Below are 23,862 nucleotides of genomic sequence, written 5' to 3' on the forward strand. Positions count from 1 at the left end.
TTAATGAATGATTGCAAGTAGTGATGGGCGAAATGAACCCGCACAATTCGGGTCCGTACCAAATTTTGCGGTGTTCGGTATGCCGAACACAAACACGAAATTTTTCCAAACTTCAAGCAAAGTTCGGGGTCATGTTTGGCATTCGGAGCTTTGACATCACCGGTAGGTTGCTAAGGACGCCAAGGTGATCACTTCCTGGATTCCATGGAATCCAGGAAGTGATCACCTTGGCGTCCTTAGCAACCTGCCGGTGACATCAAAGCTCCACCCCCGGAATCTATTCATGGGAGGGATTCCCTGTTCGGGTTTGAGTTCGGGTTCTGTTTGGATTCGGCTGAATTTTGTGTAAAATTCGGCAGAATTTGCCGAACCTGAACACCATTGGGTTCACCCATCACTAATTGCAAGTAGAAGGCTACCTGTATAAAACTTGTAAATAAATGACTCTTCAAACATGGACAGCAGCAGTTGGACTTGGGACCCCATAGAACCAGGATTATCCAGGAGAAGGACTGAGAAAATCCCACATCCTTGCCCCAAACAATGGATTTCTCACCTTCTTTTCTTTTTAAGGATAGTAAAGTTAGACATTTATTGCATCAGAGATTAAAAAAAGTTTTAAAAAAAAAATCCCAAGAAACAAGTCAAATGACTTATATAAATAAAACCAGACACACACAAACACCCAAAGAACACTGGAGTGTTTGGCTTACCAGACGTTGTCTGGAATAGTTCCATCTAATGGTCTTGGGGTTACCCAGTCTTAAAATGTTATGTGGAAATGCTACATTCTTGAAAGCACTGATTAAAATCAGGGAATTGGGTAATATCTTTTCAAACCTGGCAGACCTGGGTTTTTTAATTTATTTATGGACAGTGAAGAAAGTTAAAGACCACCATTTTAACAATCCAACTTAATAGCTCTGAAAACACCACAATTCCATTTTTTAAGAGAACAACACAACCAACAGTGTTGAAATAACCTATCGTCATGATGACAAATCTATGGCACATGCGCCACAGGTGTAGGGGTGGGTTGCTGCCCGGACAGGGGAGGGAACGCAGTGGGGTAGCGAAAATGAAGCTCCATCCCAAAGCACCCAATTTGCACTGAAAGATGTTGAAAGAAAATGCAGGACCACCTGCATAAGCCATGCCCACAGCATGGTAGTAAAAATTTTGGTAGCCCTTCACTGCATAAGTGGCATGGGGATCTATATGGGGAGTCCTCAGAAAGGGGTGGCATCACAACAATAATAAAACAGTGTGACAATGTAAACAAATCTAACGTTAAAAGGCATCTAAAAACCCATCATTTAAAAGCCATGCAACACATGGAACAATGTTAACCAGTGGAACAGCTTTGGCATCAGATATTGTGGGTGCTTCATCACTGGAGGTTTTTAAGAAGAGACTGGACAACCACTTGTCAGAAATTTTATTAGGTCCCATGCTTTTTCAGGGGGTTGGATTGGATAGCAATAGCATAGAAACATAGAAACATAGAAGTCTGACGGCAGAAAAAGACCTCATGGTCCATCTAGTCTGCCCTTATACTATTTTCTGTATTTTATCTTAGGATGGATATATGTTTATCCCAGGCATGTTTAAATTCAGTTACTGTGGATTTATCTACCACGTCTGCTGGAAGTTTGTTCCAAGGATCTACTACTCTTTCAGTAAAATAATATTTTCTCATGTTGCTTTTGATCTTTCCCCCAACTAACTTCAGATTGTGTCCCCTTGTTCTTGTGTTCACTTTCCTATTAAAAACACTTCCCTCCTGAACCTTATTTAACCCTTTAATATGTTTAGCATTAGCATTTGGGCTTGTATACCGCTTCACAGTGCTTTACAGCCCTCTCTAAGCAGTTTAGAGAGAGTAAGCATATTTTGGCTTACAGAGAGTAAGCATATTGCCCCCAGCAATCTGGGTCCTGATTTTACCGACCTTGGAAGGCTGGAAGGCTGAGTCAACCTTGAGCCTACTGAGATTCGATCTGCCAAAGTGCTGGAAACGGGTGATCAGCAGAAGTAACTTGCAATACTGCACTCTAACCACTGCGCCATTGAGGCTCCAAGATCCCTTCCAGCTCTGTTCTGATTTATTGATTGAACAACTGACATATCATAACATATCAATAGGAGAACATAGTAGTAAAAATGGGAAGATGAGAAAGCTAAGAAAGATAATAGCAAGGCAGCCCTACTACTACATGGGCTGTATTGCTATTGTATTGTATTGTATAGATCAGCCCATTTGGCCAACAACTGCTTTCATCAGGCCAACATTTGATAAGAAGGTCAGGGTTTGGTTGTCCAATTGTTTGTCAAGGGAAAAAAAGATAAAAGTGCAAATGGACACAATAGGCCTTTGCAAGACAAAGCTCTCCTCCATTTCTATAATTTACTTTTATTACCACTAAATGTGGCAAAAGGAAAACTTGGGAGTCAATCATATCTTATTGGTATTTCCAGCAAGCCCAAAAAAATGGGAGCGGGGAGCAATTGTACACAATTCTGAAAAATCTGCATGGATTTTTGGATCAAATTTGGATGAATGAAATGCAAAATTTCAATCTCAGAAGCTCTCACTTTCCTCCACATGGGACAAAATAACAGAGTTGGAAGGGACTTTCTTTCTTTCTTTCTTTCTTTCTTTCTTTCTTTCTTTCCTTATTTACTTATTTACTTATTTACTTACTTACTTACTTACTTACTTACTTACTTACTTACTTACTTACTTACTTACTTACTTACTTATTTACTTATTTACTTATTTACTTATTTATTTATTAGATTTGTATGCCGCCCCTCTCCGTAGACTGGGGGCGGCTCACAACACGATAAAACAGTTCATAACAAATCTAATAATTTACAATTTAAAATATTTTTAAAAACCCATTTTTTAAGCAGACATACATACAAACATACCATACATAAATTGTATAGATCCCGGGGGAGATATCTCAATTCCCCCATGCCTGATGACAAAGGTGGGTTTTGAGGAGTTTACGAAAGGCAAGGAGGGTAGGGGCAGTTCTAATCTCTGGAGGGAGCTGGTTCCAGAGAGTCGGGGCCATCACAGAGAAGGCTCTTCCCCTGGGGCCCGCCAACGACATTATTTAGTTGACGGGACCCGGAGAAGGCCCACTCTGTGGGACCTAATCGGTCGCTGGGATTCGTGCAGCAGAAGGCGGTCTCGCAGATATTGTGGTCCGATGCCATGAAGGGTTTTATAGGTCATAACCAACACTTTGAATTGTGACCGGAAATTGATCGGCAACCAATGCAGACTGCAGAGTGTTGGTGTAACATGGGCATTTTTGGGAAAGCCCATGATTGCTCTCGCAGCTGCATTCTGCACCTTGGAAGTCTTCTAGTCCAACCCCTTGCTTAGGCAGGAAACACTAACTCTCAATCACTAACACTAACTCTCAATCTGTCAAAGACCTTGGAATACTCATATCCAATGACTTAAGTCCTACAGCCCACTGCAACAACATTGCCAAAAAGGCTTTAAGAATTGTTAACCTAATCCTTCGCAGCTTCTTCTCTGGTAATTTTGAACTGCTAACAAGAGCTTACAAAACATTTGTCAGACCAATCCTAGAATACAGCTCGCTTGTATAGAACCCACATTGCATATCTGACATCAACACAATTGAGAGAGTCCAGAAATATTTCACAAGAAGAGTCCTTCACTCCTCTTCTCACAACAAAATACCTTACTCCGACAGACTTGAAATTCTTGGTTTAGACAACCCTACAACTCCGTCGTCTCCGTTCCGACTTAATTGTAGTTCATAAAACCATATATCAAAATGTCCTCCCTGTTAACGACTACTTCACCTTCAACCGCAACAACACACGAGCACGAAATCGATTTAAACTAAATGTCAACCGCTCCAAACTTGACTGCAAAAATACGACTTCAACAACAGAGTAATCAATGCCTGGAATGCACTACCTGATTCTGTGGTTTCTACTCCTAACCCCAAAACCTTTAACCTTAGACTATCTACAATTGACCTCTCCCCCTTTCTAAGAGGTCTGTAAGGGGTGTGCATAAGCACACCATTGTGCCTACTGTCCCTGTCCTATTGTCTTGTTTTGTTACTTTTTATCATTACTTATCTAATGTTTTATTTGTACAAATTATCCCCCTATAATTGTTTGACAAAATAAATAAATAAATAAATAAATAAATAAATAAATAAATTTCAGACAAACAGTTATCCAATCTCTCTCTAAAAACTTCCAGTTAGAGCAAACAGTTCCATTGATTAATTGTTCTAACAGTCAAGAAGTTTTCCCTTAATTCTATGTTGCTTCTCTCCTTTGTTTAGTTTCCATCAGTCCATTGCTTCTTGTCTTGCCTTCTGGTGGCTTGGAGAATAAATTGACTCTTTCTTCTTTGTGGCAGTCCATCAAAGATTGAAACAACTGCTCTCATGTCTCCCCTGGTCTTCCTTTTCCTTAAACTAGACATACCCAGTTCCTGCAACCGTTTTTCATATGTTTAGCCTCCCCTAATAAAGTTTGTTGCCTTTCTCTGCACTCTTTCTAGAGTCTCAACATCTCTTACATTGTGGCGACCAGAACTGAATGCAGTTTTCCATGGGTGGTCTTACCAAGGCATTATAAATGGGTATTAACAACAACAACAACAACAGAGTTGGAAGGGACCATGGAGGTCTTCTAGTTCAACCCCCTGCTTAGGCAGGAAACCCTACACTACTTCAGACAGATGGTTATCCAACATCATCTTAAAAACTGCCAATGTTGGAGCATTCAGAACTTCTGGAGGCAAGCTGTTCCACTGATTAATGGTTCCTACTTTCAGGAAATTTCTCCTTAGTTCTAAATTACTTCTCTCCTTGTTTAGTTCCCACCTATTGCTTCTTGTTCTAACTTCAGGTTCTTTGGAGAATAAGTTGACTCCTTCTTCTTTGTGGCAACCCCTGAGATATTGGGACATGCTATCATGTCACCCTAGTCCTTTTTTAAATTAAATTAGCCATGCCCAGTTCTTGCAACCATTCTTCATATGTTTTAGTCTCTAATCCCCTAATCATCTTTGTCGCTCTTCTCTGCACTTTTTCTAGAGTCTCAACATCTTTTTTTACATCATGGCGACCAAAACTGAATGCAGTACAGTGATCCCCCGATCATTGCGAGGGTTCCGTTCCAGGACCCCCCGCAATGAGCGGGTTTTCACGAAGTAGCGCTGCGGAAGTAAAAACACCATCTGCGCATGTGCAGATGGTGTTTTTACTTCCGCCGCAGCAGCGAGGCTTCTCCGCTGACTCCTGGCGAACTTCCCCGCTTTAGGAGTCAGCGGAGAAGCGACGCACCTGTTTTTAAACGATCGAAGCCGGCCTGGGGGTTGCTGGAAAGCCCCCCCAGGCCGGCTCCGATCGTTTTAAAACAGGTGCGCCGCTTCTCTGCTGACTCCTAAAGCGGGGAAGTTCGCCAGGAGTCAGCGGAGAAGCCGCGCGCGTGTTTTAAAACGTCGCAGCCGGCCTGGGGGGCTCGGGGGCAAGCCCCTGAGCCCCCCAGGCTGGCTGCGATGTTTTAAAACACTCGCGCCGCTTCGCAGCTGTCTCCTGAAGCCGAACGCGGAAGTTAGCGTTCGGCTTCAGGAGACAGCTGCGAAGCGGCGCGCATGTTTTAAAACGTCGTTTTAAAACAGGCGCGCGGCTTCTCCGCTGACTCCTGGCGAACTTCCCGGGCGAAGGGCGAAGGGCAAAGGGCGGGCGAGTGGCGAACGGCGGGTGGCCGGGCGAAGGGTGGGCGAGCGGCGAGCGGTGGGTGGCCGGGCGAACGGCGGGCGAGCGGGTGCTGGGGGGGGGCTTCGCCCTCCCGCCAGCAAGAGAGGGAAGACCCAGGGAAGCCGCCCAGCAGCTGATCTGCCCGGCGCCATCTACGCATGCGTGCCCATAGAAAAAAGGGCACGCATGCGCAGATGGTGTTTTTACTTCCGGGTTGAAAAATCGCAAATTAGCCTGTTCGCAATGGTCGGGAACGCAATAACCGGGGGATCACTGTATTCCAAGTGTGGCCTTACCAAAGCCTTATAAAGTGGTATTAATACTTCAGGTGATCTTGATTCTATCCCTCTGTTAATGCAGCATAGAACTGTGTTGGCTTTTTTGGCAGCTGCTGCACACTGCTGGCTCATGTTTAAGTGATTGTCCACTAGGACTCCAGGATCCCTCTCATGGTTACTACTAGTAACCCAGGTACACCTATATACCATACCTGTTTTTCCTTGTGGTATTTTTCAATACAGTAGTACTTCTAGATACGAGCTGCTCCACATGCGAGTATTCCAAGTTACGAGCTGAGACGCGAGCAAAATTTCTGTTCGACACCCAAGCTCAAATTCGGGATATGAGCCGAGCGTCCACTAGGTGGTGCAAATATTCCATTTTTTCCAGTTATCTCGGCGCGAAAAGCCAAATCTAAATGCATTTGTTCGAGATACGAATTGATCGACATACGAGCTTGGCTCTGGCACGAATTAAACTCGTATGTCGAGGTACCACTGTACTAAGATAGCTAGGTAACCAGAGAGAGTAGATAGGTAGACGGACTCATTTCCAAACTTCTGGTTTGCCCTTTGCAGTGAAGGGCTACCAAAATTTTTACTACCACACTGTGGGTGTGGCTTATGCATTTTGTTTCAACATCTTTCAGTGCAAATTGGGTGCTCTGGGGTGCAGCTCCAAATTTTACTACCGGTACTGCGTTTCTCACCGTACCTGTAGGAGCCCGTCACTGGCCCCTTGGGTCCATTTTTCACTATTCACAGCCTCCGGAGGCTTTCCTGAATCCTAGGGAGGGAGAAAATGGCCTCCCCCCGCCCTCCGAAAAGCCGAAAAAACAGCTAGCTAGCATGCACATGTGAACTGGAGCTGGCATAGGACAAAACCTCACATGCCCTCAGTGACCGATTAGGTCCCACAGAGTTGGCCTTCTCTGGGTCCTGTCGATGAAACAATGTCATCTGGCGCAGCCTGGGGGAAGAGCCTTCTCTGTGGCAGCCCCAACCCTCTGGAACCAACTCCTTCCGGAGATCAGAACTGCCCCCACCCTACTTGCCTTTTGCAAACTCCTACAAACCCATCTTTGCCGCCAGGCATGGGGAAATTGATTTCCCCGGGCCGTTTCATTTTATGTTTGTTTGGGATGCGTGACTGTTTTTATAATGAGGGTTTTAACTGTTCCTTTTTAACCATTAGATTTGTACTATGTATTGTTGTTGTAAACCGCTCCGAGTCTCCGGAGAGGGGCGGCATACAAATCTTATTATTATTATTATTATTATTATTATTATTATTATTATTATTATTATTATTATTATTGTTCTGCCGGGCTCTCTGATAGGAGCCTCCTGAAAATTCAAGGGTACAAATTTCAGACACACACACATTTGAAAATTCAAAACAATGTTCTTTATCACAAAATTCAAAATAAACTAAGCACTCTTTTTGTATTGCAAAGAGCACTCTTCCCAAAACAACCAGGTAGTCTGTACAATTTCCTTTAAGCAGTCATTAAGTACTTAGCTAGCAGCTGTGAAGACATTTCACATCCCTTCTTCTTCCAACGAAGTGAAACACACACACACACATTGCTCTGCTTTGGTTTCAAAGGCGTGAAAAAGCAACAAAGTCCAGCAACACAAGTTTCCTGACGAATTCCGATCAGATATTCTTCCACAACGGCCAAACCCACATGCTGCTATTTATAGCAGCAACCCTAATTACTGGAGCCCCTCCCAAACACAGGTGGCCTCCCTTATTTCCTGTAATATTTATTTTATTTATTTATTATTTAGATTTGTATGCCGCCCCTCTCCGCAGACTCGGGGTGGCTCACAACAGAATAAAAACAATTTATAACAATAAATAACAAGTAATATGTTCTTACTTGGTCTCTTCTACGCATAATTCTGCACTCGCGTGGGTCCAAAATGTCATCATCTGAATCAACGGAAGATAAGGGAGATTGACTGCCTGGGCTGTGTGCCAAGCCCTCCTCTGCCGAGTCATTCCCACCTTCTTCTTTGTCCGAGGCAACTAAACTCTGAACTGATTCTGTCGGCAATAACACAGGCCTGTGACATGTTGAATTTTCCCCAGCATCCACCCCCCCATTCCCTGGGGCAGGAGCTGGGCCAGAGCCAACCACAAATAATAATAATAATAATAATAATAATAATAATAATAATAATAATAATAATGATGATAATATAGCTCCGTGAGCCACCTGTGGCCTACGTGCCATAGGTTCACCATCATGGCCATTTCAGAGAAATGCTTGTCCAAGCTTTTCCGGATTAATATTGCCATGAAACTCCACCTTTCTGATTGTTTTGAAAGACCGTGTGCTCCTTTCATGCTTTTGTTGGCACTGCCTCTTCCCAGGCAATCCTGAGATCAATTACCCTGAGTCTAAGTCAACTAGACTTTGTATTGTGCTCATAGTCCATGCAGATAAAGAACTGTTGTCTTTAGAAAGTATGTTTTTTAAAAATAATCTTTATTAATTATTTACATTAAGAAAAATACACAAATTCCATAAAACAAACAAAGACAAAAACAAAAACAAAAACAGAACACTACTTATACAGACATATAGATATCATCATTCATAATTACAGTTATATATCAAGTCTTAAACACTCAGCAATTTACACATTTGCCAACCTACCTGTTGACATTATTGTTACAGCTTTTTAGAAAAAAATATTTTATCAGCCTACTAGTTTTACATTGCTATGTTATATCATTGTTACCTAAATCTTAATCTTTATTAATTTCAATCATATTGGCTAAATCATAAATTGTCCAAAGTTAATTACTAGACAACAATTTTATTTATTTATTTATTTGTTTGTTTGTTTGTTTTGTTTGTCTGTCTGTCTGTCTGTCTGTCTGTCTGTCTGTCTGTCTGTCTGTCTGTCTGTCTATCTATCTATCTATCTATCTATCTATCAATCTAGCTAGCTAGCTAGCTAGTTAGTTATTGTTAGAGTTGAAAGGGACCATGACGGCCATCGACTTCAACCCCCTGCCCAAGCAGGAACCCTATAGTACACCAGTCAAGTGGCAGTTCAATCTTCTCTTAAAAATGTCCAGAGTGTTGGAGTTCACAACGTCCGCTGGTAGGTTGTTCCATTGGTTGATCGCTCTGACCGTCAGGAAGTTCCTCCTTATCTCCATGTTGAATCTCTCCTTGGTCAGCTTCCAGCCGTTGTCCGGTCCTCTGGTGCCCTGAAGAATAAAGAATAACGTTTTATTTTGTATATCCAGTAAACGAAAGGAATAACAAGATTACTTACATTTTTTTCTTGTATTCTTTCAAATTGTGAGAGATTTTACTGCATTATAGATATTTAAGCTTTTAAATTTTTTTTAAAATTAATTATGTTTGATTGTCACATGCCAAAAAATTGTTGTAGTTTGGCTTGATATATAGTGGAAGACTGGAAGAGCAAACAAGGAGGGGGGCTGTCTGGGGGAGTTGGTGAATAAGAACCATGTGCCTGGGCACCAAGCTAGATCCATTGCTTAGCAATAGCTGGGACCTGATACACTGGAATAAAATTTATTTATTTATTTGTTTGTTTGTTTGTTTGTTTGTTTATTTGTTTATTTTTATTTATTTGTCAAACAAGTATAGTATTATAGTACATATTAACATAACATAACATAAGTAGAACATAGTAATAGAAAGGATAATAAGGTAGTTTCAAATTTCTGGGCACTTATATCTCAGAAGACCTCTCATGGACTATGAATGTTAACATGCTTGTGAAGAAGGCACAAAAGAGGCTGTACTTCCTGAGAATGCTCAGGAAGATAAATTTATCTCAGCATCTACTGTTGTCCTACTATCGCAGCACCATTGAGAGTGTCTTGACATACGGCATTCTAGCTTGGTTAGGGAGCAGCTCTGTAGCGAACAAAAAAGCTCTACAGAGAATTATTAAAACTGCCCAGAACATCATTGGGCTCCAGCTACCCGCCCTGGATGACATCTTCACATCTTGCTGTTCTAGGAAGGTGCATATTCTCAAAGACTCTTCTCATCCTGCTCACAATCTCTTTGAACTGTTGCTTTCTGGCAGAAGATACAGAACAACTAGAACTCAGACCACACGTTTCCTGAATAGTTTTTATCCCAGATTTATACTCGCACTTAACAACGAACTAAAGGGTCATCATCAGTGAACTGTTGGACAATATTTCTCGGTTTGTCATGTAGATGGTTGAGTGGTTCAGGGTGGGGAATTTGTAGTGGGTGGGACATTTATTCTATTTTTTATTCTATTTTTAAATTTACCTATTCTGATTTTATGTATGGTGGGACTGGTCTCTGGGTGTCACACGACTTTCGTTGCCAATGGCAATTCGTTGTTTTTGACAATGACAATAAATTTTTTATTATTATTATTATTATTATTATTATTATTATTATTATTATTATAGGGTAGGACAGGGACATTAGGCACATAAGTGCACTTATGCACACCCCTTACAGACCTCTTAGAAAAGGGGAGAGGTCAATTGTAGATAATGTAAGGTTGAAGATTTTGGGGTTGGGGGAAGCAACAGCAGAGTCAGGTAATGAGTTCCAGGCGGTGACCACTCTATTGCTGAAATCGTATTTTCTGCAGTCAGGTTTGGAGCGATTTACATTCAGTTTGTATCTATTACGTGCTCTTGTGTTGTTGTTGTTAAAGGTGACTACTTCACCTTTAACAACAACAACACAAGAGCACGTAATAGATACAAACTGAATGTAAATCGCTCCAAACCTGAGTACATTATGATGTATGATTTTATGAACAACAGTTAAATCAACAGTTGCTGTGAGCCGCCTCAAATCTACGGAAAGGGGCGGCATACAAATTTAATAAATAAATAAATACAAATTTAATAAATAAATAAATCAGTTCAGAGACAATGTAGTTGTAAATTTTCTAGATTTAGTATTTGAAGTCTGGAGGAGTAGGGTAATTTGTTATGTGAGGAGGAGTGAAGGACTCTTCTTGTGAAGTATTTCTGGACTCCTTCGATTGTATTAATATCTGATATGCAGTGTGGATTCCACACAGGTGAGCTATATTCTAGAATAGGTCTGACAAATGTTTTGTATGCTCTTGTTAATAAATCAGTGTTTCTAGAGAAGAAGCTACGTAAGATTAGGTTTACAATTCTTAAAGCCTTTTTGGCAATGCTGTTACAGTGGGCTCTATTACCTAGGTCATTGGAAATGAGTACTCCAAGGTCTTTGACTGAGTGAGGGTCCGCTGTTAGTTCAGTTTTACCAAGTATGTATTTAGTATTTGGATTCTCTGGCATGATTCAAATTGTGAAACTTTCCTTTGTGATATTAAATCTGGGAATTTCCCAAATGACCTTTCCTCTTTTCCAGCCTCCAGGAATAAGATTTTCCCAATTCCCATTCCCCAAACCTTGGGAATTCCTCTCCACCTGCAGACCAAGGTCTTCTGGCCTCAGCCCTCTCCCTCCCAACTCTAGTATTGCTTAATCGACTGTGTTATTTCCCAAAACTCAGCTGCTTTTATAGGGGTGGGGTTAGTCAACAATTCTTTGGAGGGAGGAAAATCAACATTTCATAAGCAGCTGCCCTGCATCGCCCGCTGTCAGTACCGAAGTAGCAGCAGAGAAACTGAAAGGCGGACGGGGAAGAGAGGCAGCCATGCAGAGGGCTCATTCGCTCCTTTACATCGCCATTGTCCTTAGAGCACTTGGCACAGGTAAGCTAAAAGATTCAAGAAACACCTGGCGGGTTTCCTCCAGGTGCCCAGACTGAGTTGTGCTTGGAGGAAGCTGTTGGCTCTTGAAGCCTGAAACTTCTCAGACGTTTCTCCTGCTGAAAATAATGGCAGTAGGGTGTAGGTAGGGGAAGGGTTGTTGTCACATGAAAATAACGAAGTTTTTAAAGTTTTCTTCTTCTTTTTTTCAGTTCCCCTGTTGGAACTCTTTGCTAGTCAATATTTGCTGCTTTCTCCTATGCTCCAGTCTTAGCTACTTGTCTTTTGCGTAACTGATTTTTAGACGTCTTCTAAATAAAGGATAGTTCTCTTTTTAATTTTAGCCTGATTGTTACCATTACCGCCACTACCGGTTGCGCTGAGCGCACAGCTTCGGTTCTCTTGCGTGTGCGTGCACTTGTCCCAGGGTCTGTTTGCTGCTGCGCATGAGTGGGAGGCAAAAACGCGCTGAAATCGCATAAGAGGATGTGGGCAAGCGAGATTCTGATGGTTTTTTTGCTTCCACCCATGCGCAGAAGCAAAAAATTGCTGAAATCTCACACGTGCATGAGATTTCTCCCCTCAGGAGAAATCTCTCCCCTCAGGAGAAATCTCTCCCCTCACAAGAAATCTCTCCCCTCACGAGAAATCTCTCCCCTCAGGAGAAATCTCTCCCCTCACGAGAAATCCCTCCCCTCAGGAGAAATCTCTCCCCTCAGGAGAAATCTCTCCCCTCAGGAGAAATCTCTCCCCTCACGAGAAATCCCTCCCCTCACGAGAAATCTCTCCCCTCAGGAGAAATCTCTCCCCTCACGAGAAATCTCTCCCCTCACGAGAAATCTCTCCCCTCACGAGATTTTGCTTCTGCGCATGAAGCAAAAATATGCTAGGATGCACACGTGCACAACATAGACAACATAGAAACATAGAAGATTGACGGCAGAAAAAGACCTCATGGTCTGTCTAGTCTGCACATATACCAGGGATGGTGAACCTTTTTTCTCTCAGGTGCCAAAAGAACGTGTGCACATGATATTGTACGTTTGTGAGTGCCCACACCCATAATTCAATGCCTGGGGAGGGCGAAAACAGCTTCCCTTATCCCCCGGAGGCCCTCCACAGGCCGGAAATGACCTGTTTCCCAACTTTGGTAGGCCCAGTAGGCTTGTATTTTGTGTTCCCCAGGCTCCAAAGGCTTTTCTGGAGCCAGGGGCCGATAAAATCGCCCTCCCCCATCTCCCTGGAGACTCTCTGGAAGCCAGAAACGCCCTCCCAGAGCCTCTGTGCAAGCCAAAAATCAACTGGCCAGTACACACATGCATGTTGGAACTGAGCTAGGGCAACAGCTTGCGTGCCTGCAGATATGGCTCCGCATGCCACCTGTGGCACCCGTGCTATAGGTTGGCCATCACTGCCTCATACTATGTCCTGTATTTTATCTTAGGATGGATATATGTTTATCCCAGGCATGTTTAAATTCAGTTACTGTGGATTTACCAACCACGTCTGCTGGAAGTTTGTTCCAGGCATCTATTTCCTCTTTCAGTAAAATAATATTTTCTCACGTTGCTTCTGATCTTTCCCCCAAGTAACCTCAGATTGTGCCCCCTTGTTCTTGTCTTCATTTTCCTATTAAAAACACTTCCCTCAAGAAACACAAGCAAGAGAACCGAAGCTGCATGTGCAGCACACTGTGAGCTACCGGTGCGCTGTCCTCTACCATACTGGTAGCAACCTACTACTGATTGTTACCCACCCACCCCAATATATACCGTGGTACCTCTACCTAAGAACGCCTCTACTTAAGAACTTTTTTAGATAAGAACTGGGTGTTCAAGATTTTTTTGCCTCTTCTTAAGAACCATTTTCTACTTAAGAACCTGAGCCCGGAAAAATTTCCCAGGATATTTGAGAGTGGCACAATTTCCTGCCATTCCCCCTTTAATCCCAGCCATCTTGGGCTTTTCTGGGCTGCCAAAGGAGGCTTTCGGTAGTGCTTTGGCAGTCGAGTGCAACCAAAGCATTTTCCTTTCTCTGGGCGCTTGGAGAGGGAATAAACCTCTGCCAGCGCCCAGAGAAAAGAAATGCTCCCTTCACTCTGGACAGCGACTGTCCTCCTCCTCTTCTTCCTCCTCCTCCTTTCACCCAAATTCCGAGCTTTTATTTCTTTCCTAATGGGTTTGCACACATTATTTGCTTTTACATTGATTCCTATGGAAAGAAATGCTTCTACTTACAAACTTTTCTACTTAAGAACCTGGTCACGGAACGAATTAAGTTCTTAAGTAGAGGTACCACTGTATTACAATGTTAAAATAATGAAACATTAGAGAGAGGAACTACAATTCTATCAAATTTGGGTGGATTCAAAATTTATTTCAATAGCAATAGGCCAATATATGGCAATGTTTTATACCTGGTAAATTTGTGTGTGTAAACTGTGACTTCGGAGTCTTCGGAGAGGGGCGGCATACAAATCTAATAAATTATTATTATTATTATTATTATTATTATTATTATTATTATTATTATTATTGTTGTTGTTGTTGTTGGATTTATATATCTTTGTACTTTTCTATGTTTAGCACTTTCTATATTTTTTCCACTGTGCATCTTGGATTTATCAGGTTAATCATAGTGCAATAAAAATTATTTCTACTTGCTTTTGGACAAGCAGAAAGATTGGGTGGATGACTTATAATGGTTCTTCAATAAGAGGCAGTTTTTAAGAACCAACATTCAGTGGTGCTAATGTGATAGACTACAGGCACTTTCATTTAACAATTTCTGTGCTTTATATGCAATGCCTATGGAAAACCAATCAAGAGATTCTGTCACAGAATCTTCGGTACCTGGAGCCTAACAGAAAGCTTTCAAAATGAATTTTGAGTTTTGAAATTGAACATTTTCATTTCCTTTCTGAATTGCACATTTGAAAAACCACAAATGGTCAAAGGTCTGTTTCAAAATCTGTTCAAATGCCTTGGATGTATTTCAAAATCATTTAGGTGTCAAAATTGTGGATCCGCTATATCTTTTTGTTCATGAATCCTTTACACAGGTTTATATATTTGAGGCCTAAACAATAGGTTTAATTTTTATTCTGACAAGGAAGTTTTCAGCATGCTGTAAGGCATTTGTCATTCATTAAGTATGGAGTGATCTCCTGCGTTTTCCCCCCTTTTCCAGTGTATGAAAAGCTATACAGTACACGGGCAAAAGCTTAGGTTTCATTTATTTGTGTGTGTGTCTTGCTTTTTAAATAAGGGTTTTTTAGATATTTTAAATATTAGATTTGTTATACATTGTTTTTATTATTGCTGTAAGCCGCACCGAGTTTACAGAGAGGGGCGGCATACAAATCTAAATAATAATAATAATAATAATAATAATAATAATAATAATAATAATTAGAATAGAGAATTAGAGAAAATAGAATATACCCCAGAAGGTATGTTCCTAGGAATTTGGAAAAGACACTATTCTAAGCAAACTCTCTTCCTTAAGACTCACATAAATACCGCAGCTAGAATATCGCTAGCGCAAACGTGGAAAAACGAACAGACTCCATCAGAAAGCTTAATTATTGACAAAATATATAGATGTGTAGAGATGGATGAAATCACAAACTCAATTAAGGGAACTAAAATCAAAGAATCAAAACAATCATGGTACAAATGGCATGAATGGATTCAAAAGAAAAACTAAAAATGTTACAATACTGTACAAAGTATCAGTATATAGAGAAAGAATAACAAATACCTTACAAATGTCAATAGAAACGAAGTACAAACATTTTCCCTTTTTCCTTTTATTTCAAAGATGTGTTATACCAATGATATATATATAATTGAATGTATACTATTAAATAAAAGATATAAAGAAATGAAAGATTTATACAAAAGGTAATAGAGATGGAATAAGATCTGTAAAACCTAAACAAAACATGTGAGAAATATTTTTGAAAACAATAAAGAAATTTTAAAAAAAATAATTAATCTTATTTGTTTAATTAATACAGCTGCCTGTCTCAAACACATGATTCTTTAGAAACAAAATAACAACCATTTATAGTCCTTCTTAAAAATAATTGCAATGGAAAAGCATAACGTCAGAAAGAGAGGTTTATAAGCCTAGCTCTTTCCCTGATTTATGGAAAGATGTATTTGCTTATAAGCGTCTCTTTCTGACATTATGTTTTTTTTCAGTGCAATTATTTTTACAAAAGTCTCTAATGGTTTGTTAGTTTGTTTTTTAAGATTGCGAGCTGTCCAGAATCATGTGTTTGAGATGAGCAACTGTGTACATTAAATGAACAAATAAAATGAGTAAATAAATGAAATTATAGCTTTTGCCTTTATATAGCTTTGCATATGCTGGAAAAGGGGGAAAACCCCCAGAGATCATACCATGTTATATTCTTACAAGGAAGTTTTCAGTATACTGTACAGTATACTTCCTTGTAAGAATAAACATGAAACCTATTGGGTATGCATCAAATATATATATGGCTGTGTAAAAACATATTGCACCCACAATTTTGACACCTAAATGTTTTTGTGTTTGCTACCGCATTTTAACAGCAGCTTATACAAAGCTAAACATATCTCAGTAAGAATTAAGTTGAGATTTAGCACAAGTCAAAGATAAAAAGCACAGTGGTTATATTCTCTTTCTCGAAGTACTTCGTTTGTTTTGGGTTGGGTTTTTTTGCAAACTGTAATCAGTTTTTAAGCCATTTATAGTGGTTTTGTTTGGTCTCCTTCTGCCAGAAATAAGACAGCTCAATGCTTAGAAAGTTTATGACTATTGGTTTGAGGTTTATGGGACTTTCAGAAACAGTCCTTCCTGAACAAACTGGATTAGCCATTAGACTAAGTACACTAAATTGCAGAGTCATTGACAGACTTGACAGCTTTCATTTATCTGGACATTTCCCAATAGAAAGAATTTGCCAATATTACACCATCCTTTTCTATAAATGCGAGCACCCTTGCATACTTGCAAAAGATAAATCAATTGTCTCTTAAGGGTGTGTAATCCCTAGTTTACCAAATATTGCCAGACTTCATTTCCAAGCAACCTCCATTATATAAAGCTTGGTGGTGGCCAGTAGCCCGTGTGGTGAGGTGATCCGTGCCGGTAGGAAATTATGGGAAGCGCAGGTAGCTGCGCGTCCCCAACATGGGCTCGTTGCCCGTTGGCGCACTATTTGGCTTGTGCGCATGCGCCACCAGTGAAATCTTGTGTGAGAGGCCATGACCTGCAAAGAGGGTGGCACGCCCTTTGTGGAAGGCCGATAACAAAATATCAAGCATATTCAATAAACACTTAATAAGAAAATCCTTATTAAGGTCATGGAATGAAATTAAAAGGAAGTATTATATAAAAATTCCCCTTTGGCTTTCAACGATGGAGGCTATTATATACCCTAATTTAATTGACCCAACGAGATCTTTAACCTACAAGGAAATACTACACCCGGACGGACGAATAAAATCTAGAGAAGAATTGGATATTCAAAACATTAAAATGGATTGGTAGACCTACACCCAAATCAGATCTAGATACACTAAAGATATAAACGGAGTAGGTATAAAAAAAATCCTTCAGCACATTAGATAAAATTCTCTTGGGTCCAGATAAAAAATATATAACAAAAATATACAATTACCTATTGGAAAACGATAATCTGGAAGAAATCGTAAAAGAACCAATGTTACAGATGGCACCTCCCTCCCTCAAGAATCACCAAAATGTTTCCAAATTACGCTCCAACATGTTGGAAATGCAGTAAAGTTATAGGTTCCTTTTACCACATAGAATAGAATAGAATAGAATTTTTATTGGCCAAGTGTGATTGGACACACAAGGAATTTGTCTTGGTGGATATGCCCCAAAGTACAATGGATGTAGAAAAGTATACATAAATGGCTAATTGAAATAACTGAAAAGGAGATAGAATTTACCCCAGAGGGATTCTTACTTGGCATCTGGGGAAAAAAAATATCCTAGACATGTACTACCGTATTTTTCGCTCTATAAGACGCACCTGCTGATAAGACGCACCTAGATTTTAGAGGAGGAAAATAGAAAAAAAATATTTTGAGCCAAAAAGGGGAGAGGAAGAGAGGAAGGAGTGAAAGAAGGGAGTGAGGGAGGGAAGAAGGGAGGAAGGAAAAGGAAAGCAAGAAATGGAGGGAGGAAAGGAAGGAAGGAAGGAAAGAAAGAAAGAAAGAAAGGGGGAAGGGACAGGAACAGAGGAAGGAAGCAAGGAAACTTATGAAAGGGGAGAGTAAGAGAGGAAGGACTGAAGGGAGGGAGGGAAGAAGGTAGGAAGGAGAAAGAAAAGAAGAAATAGAGGAAGGGAAGGTAAAAGAGAGAAAGAAAAAGAGCAAGAAAGAAAGCAAGAAAGAGAGAAAGAAAGAAAATGAAAGAGAAATAAAAATAGAGAGGGGGAATGAAAGAAATGGAATGAGGGAAGGAAGGAGAGAAAGAAAGCAAGAGAAAGAAAAAAGAATGAAAGAGCAAGAGAGCAAGAGAGAAAAAGAAAGAAGGAAAGAAAGAAAGAAAGAAAGAAAGGCAACTTCAAAGAAAGGCTCACTGAGCATCTCTCACTCTCTCTCTCTTTCTATCCCTCTTTCTTTCTTTCTCTTCCTTTCTCTCTCTCCTCTTTCTTTATCTCCTCTCTCTCCCTCCCTCTCTCTTTCTCTCCCCCCTCTCTCCCCCTTTCCCTCTCTCTTTCTCTCTCTTGCTATCTCTCCCCCCTCTCCCTCTCTCTCCCCCTCTCCCTCTCTCTTTCTCTCTCTCCCTCTCTTGCTATCTCTCCCCCCTCTCCCACTCTCTTTCTCCCTCTCCCTCTCTTTCTCTCTCTCCCCCTCTCTCTTTCTCTCTCTCTCCCCCTCTTTCTCTCTCTTCTTCTCACTTTCTCTCTCTTGTTTCCTTTCTGTCTGGGCAGATGGCTGCCTTCTGCCTTGGGGCGCGATTCGCCCCCTCTCCTCCTCTGCCGTCGCCTTCTGCCTTGGGGCGCGATCCGCCCCCTCTCCTCCTCCGCCGCTTCCTGCCTTGGGCGAGCAATCCCGGAGTCCGGGACTGTGTGGCTTTGCGCCATGAAGAGGAAACGGCTCCGGCAGCAGGGAAAAGTCGGCCGTTTTCTCTTCATGGCGTAAAGCCACCCTGTCCCGGACTCCCGGATTGCTCGCCCAAGGCAGGGGGCGGCGGAGGAGGAGAGGGGGCGGATCGCGCCCCAAGGCAGAAGGCAGCGACGTTGGAGAGGGGGCAGATTGCGCCCCAAGGCAGGAGGAGGCAGCGGAGGAGAGGAGGCAGATCACGCCCCAACGCAGGAGGTGGCAGAGGAGGAGAGGAGGCGGATCGGGCGGGCAATAGGGCAGCGTGGAGAAGCCAGGGGCGCATTTGGCCGGAGGCACCGTGGGGAGGCAGGGGCGGCCGCGGCTCCCTTTACTCCTACTGCCACACCTCCCCGCCCCCGCCCACCTCCCCGCGGGCTGGCAGGGGGATGGGGAGCGCGCGCCCGTGGAAAAGGGCGCTCGGGTGTATTTGGGGGTGCACGCCTGCTCACGGGCGCAGCTTACGGGGAACGGTGGGCCAGGCAGCAGCTAGCCAGCCAGCCGGCGGGATGGCGCTTCCGAATTCGCAGTCTCCCCCCCCTCCCTGCCTGCATCTTCGCTCCATAAGACGAGGCTGATTTTTCATCCTACTTTGGGAGGAAAAAAACTGCGTCTTATGGAGCGAAAAATACGGTATATCTAATTACGCACATAATTACTGCCACCATAATAGCTTATGCCCAGATTTGGAAAAGTAAATATACCCTCAGAGGCCCAAATCATAGAAAAAATATACAGATGTGCAGAACTAGATGAGATGACTAGAGATATTAAGGGAATTAAAGAAATTGAATCAACCAAAATATGGGAGAATTGGTATAAATGGATTCAAAAAAGATATAAGACATAACAGCTGTAATCCTTAGACCACACTTGTACTGAATTATTGAATATCTCGCCATATGGTTAATTATGTAAGATGGCTACATGTTAAAAATCTCTTTTCTTTTCTCTTCCTCCCTTCTTTTTAATTATTATCACATAATAACTGAGATTGATGTAAGATCCATCCTTTCCCATTGCGTGTTTCTACCTGTGTTGAATTGAAAACTTTTAAGAATGTATACAAAAAATGGGCAATGATCTGTAAATAGATATATTTCTTTATGTTACAAAAACAAAAATAAAACATTAAAAAAAAATCTTGTGTGAGGATACTCTTGCGAGTGAGATTTCAGCAATTTTCAGTGATTTTTCGCTTCTGTGCATGTGTGGAAGCAAAGATATCAGCGAAAATCACCAAAATCTCACTTGCGCATGCCTCCTCATGCAAGATTTCTCTTGGTGTGCATGCGCAGAAGCCAAATCCCGTGCCGATGGGTCATCCACACACATGCGACGGCCTTAGAGGGCGCACCGTGTTCTGCCTGGCTATTGCAATTAGCCACTCATGAGCCCAGAATTAAGTCAAACGCACACGACAGAAAGGCAATTGAATCAAGAAAGTCTATTTTATATAAAGAGGCTAAACACCTGCTTGAATGCAAGACCAATTACAGTTTTATGAGTCCCAAAAGGTTAGAGTTATTCACACCAAAAGTTCACTTGAGACGCTTAAGCTTGAGCCAGAGCCAAGGAGTGATTTATGAGTCAATGTTCACTTTCCTATTAAAAATGCTTCCCTCCTGGACCTTTCCTCCATTTTCGCTACCCCGCTGGCATTCCACTCCTGCCCAGGAGCCCACCCCTGTATTCCCCCCACCTCTACCCTCTTCTACTGCCTAGTTTCCAAAATTTCTGGAATCCTTTTAATGTTCTCTTGTGTTTTCCCCCATCAGATGTGGTGGATGCTGTCTGTGAAGTGACGAAGTATTATGAAATCGAAGGAGGAACAACAGTAGCGCTGCAGAACAATACAGTCCTTAAGTATATATGCCCAGATGGCCAATACGCATACCCTACTGATTACCGGACGTGCGAACTGAACAGTTACTGGAGTCCTATGAAAAATATATATAACGCGCCCGTCTCCAGGGCCAGATGCCGAGGTATAATTAATTTCTAAATTTAGAAAATAAAGTCTGCCTTTCAGCTGGCCATGAAAGCAATGACCCCCAGAGGGGAATCTCCTCTTCTGGAGCTTATAGTTTCAGGGGCCCTTTTGATTTCATGGAGAGACCCATAGCTTTGCTGGCATCCAAACATGTGAACCTAGCGATGCTGGAGCTGAAACCTTCATTTAATTTAAAATTTAATTTAATTTAGTTTAGTTTAGTTTAGTTTAGTTTAGTTTAGTTTAGTTTAGTTTAGTTTAATTTAATTTAATTTAATTTAATTTAACTTAACTTAACTTAACTTAACTTAACTTAACTAACTTAACTTAACTTAACTTAACTTAACTTAACTTAATTTAATTTAATTTAATTTAATTTGTACGTATAGGTGATATACAAATACTAGTAAGAGAGAAACAGATACTAGTAAGAGAGAAACATTAGGACAGGGGACGGAAGGCACTCTGGTGCCCTTATTTGGACAGGGAGTCATTGCTCACAGTCACTCATGCCCTTATCACCTCGAGGTTCGATTACTGCAACGCTCTCTACATGGGGCTACCTTTGAAAAGTGTTCGGAAACTCCAGATCGTGCAGAACACAGTCGCGAGAGCCATCGTGGGGCTTCCCAGATTCACCCACGTATCTACAACACTCCGTGGCCTGCATTGGCTGCCGATCAGTTTCCGGTCACAATTCAAAGTGTTGGTCATGACCTTTAAAGCCCTACATGGCATTGGACCAGAGTACCTCCAGAACCGCCTGCTACCGCACGAATCCCAGCGGCCGATAAGGTCCCACAGAGTTGGCCTTCTCCGGGTCCTGTCGACTAAACAATGTCGTCAAGCGGACCCCAGAGGAAGATCCTTCTCTGTGGCGGCCCCAGCCCTCTGGAATCAACTCCCCCCGGAGATTAGAACTACTCCCACCCTCCTTGTCTTCCGTAAACTACTTAAGACCCACCTATACCGCCAGGCATGGGGGATTTGAGACACCTTTTCCCCAGGCTTATTATAATTTATGTTTGGTATGTATGTGCTGTTTGGTTTTTAATTATGATAGGTTTTTTAGTTTATTTTAATATTAGATTTGTGCCAGTATAATATTGTTTTTATCATTGTTGTGAGCCGAGTCTTCAGAGAGTCTTCAGAGAGGGGCGGCATACAAATCTAATAAATTATTATTATTATTATTATTATTATTATTATTATTATTATTATTATTATTATTATGCACGCCCCTTACTGACCTCTTAGGAATCGGGAGAGGTCAACAGTGGATAGTCTAAGGGTGAAGTTTTGGGGGGTTAGGTGATAATACTACACAGTCTGGTAGTGAGTTCCATGCATCAACTACTTGGTTACTAAAGTCGTATTTCCTGCAGTCAAGTTTAGAGCGGTTTACTCTAAGTTTGTATCTGTTGTGTGCTCATGTGTTGTTGTGGATGAAGCTGAAGTAGTTGTTGACAGGAAGAACATTGTTAGCAGATGATTTTAGGGGCTATGCTTAGGTGGTGTTTAAGACGACGTAGTTCTAAGCTTTCCAAACCTAGGATTGTAAGCCTAGTTACGTAGGGAATTCTGTTACAAGTGGAGGAGTTGAGGGCTCTTCTAGTAAAGTTTAAGTTAAAGTTTAAGCTACCAGAGATGCTGAGAATTTACTCCAAAGATCAGACCTATAAAGATTTTACTATTTTTTCTAAAAAAGGTAACTTCTTATCTTAGAAGTCTTTCTTTCACATTGAACAATGTTCGACATCAGAGAAAATACTAGATATATATTAATGGAACGGCCTCTATTGCCAATCCAATTCTACCTCCACAATGAAGTTACAATGTGTGTGATCCTTTGAAAAGCATCATCAGTGACTCTCTTTAACCAGTGGATTGGGATAAGTGAATATAAGTGGCTGTTTAGTTGTATGTTGAGGTGCCACTGGTAACCTTACAAATGTTCTTCATGCTATTTTGAAACACAACTTAGAGCAAACACCTCTTTGAGAAAGGGATTGGTGCTCCACCACTGGTATGTGTCCATGGAGATTCTCAGTTATCCAGGTCATGGTTATTCCAAAGATGCTGTTTCAAGAGGCAACTGGACTTTCTGGTTTTATTTTATTTATTTATTTATTTATTTATTTATTATTATTTATTTGTTTGTTTGTTTGTTTGTTTGTTTAGCTAGCTAGTTAGTTAGTTAGTTATTTCATTTATTTGTCAAGCATGCACAAGGTAGTAGGTATTGGTATAAACACAAACATTGGCAAAGTAGACTCCAGCCTCTGGCCATTGAATATGTAGGATGTTTGCCGTATGTATTTCAATGAATGATTTTTAAATGTTTAAGTTTTTAGAATATTTTAAACTAATTATTGGATTTAGATGTATTTTATATAGTATTGTATTTTTGTTGATATGCTGTGAGCTGCCCCAAGTCCACGGAGACGGATGGCATACAAGTCCAATAAATAGATAGATGGATAGATAGATGGATGGATAGATAGATAGATAGATAGATAGATAGATAGATAGATAGATAGATAGATAGATAGATAGATAGATAGAGTAGTACAGGTAAATTAGACAATAGGACAGTAGGACAGGGATGGAAGGCATAATGGTGCGCTTATGCACGCCCTTTACAGACCTCTTAGGAATGGGGTGAGGTTGACTGTAGACAGTCAAAGGTTAAAGTTTTGGAGGTTTGGGGAAGAAACCAAAGAGTCGGGTAGTGCATTCCAGGCATTGATCACACTGTTGGTGAAGTCGTATTTTCTGCAGCCAACTTTGGAGCCATTTACACTAAGTTTAAATCAATCGTGTGCTCCTGTGTTGTTGCAGCTGAAGCTGAAGAAATCATTAACAGGTAGAACATTGTGGCAGATGATTTTATGAACTACATTTAGATCAGATAGAAGGCAATGAAGTTCTAGTCTATCTAAGCCCAA

At 41.3% G+C, this 23,862-nt stretch overlaps 1 protein-coding gene across 1 annotated transcript in view; it reads left to right on the top strand.

Moving 5' to 3' along the window:
* Positions 1-11,605: 11,605 nt before the first annotated feature.
* LOC139160108 (complement factor B-like) overlaps positions 11,606-23,862 on the top strand; it is a 51,269-nt gene continuing 39,012 nt past the window's right edge. The window contains exons 1-2 of the mRNA XM_070737645.1: positions 11,606-11,797; positions 20,700-20,909. Coding sequence (XP_070593746.1) covers positions 11,740-11,797; positions 20,700-20,909 — 268 coding nt within the window. The 5' untranslated portion in view covers positions 11,606-11,739. The remainder of the gene's footprint in view (positions 11,798-20,699; positions 20,910-23,862) is intronic.

The sequence above is a fragment of the Erythrolamprus reginae genome, chromosome 2 (assembly GCF_031021105.1).
Source record: "Erythrolamprus reginae isolate rEryReg1 chromosome 2, rEryReg1.hap1, whole genome shotgun sequence".
Classification (NCBI taxonomy): Eukaryota; Metazoa; Chordata; class Lepidosauria; order Squamata; family Dipsadidae; genus Erythrolamprus; species Erythrolamprus reginae.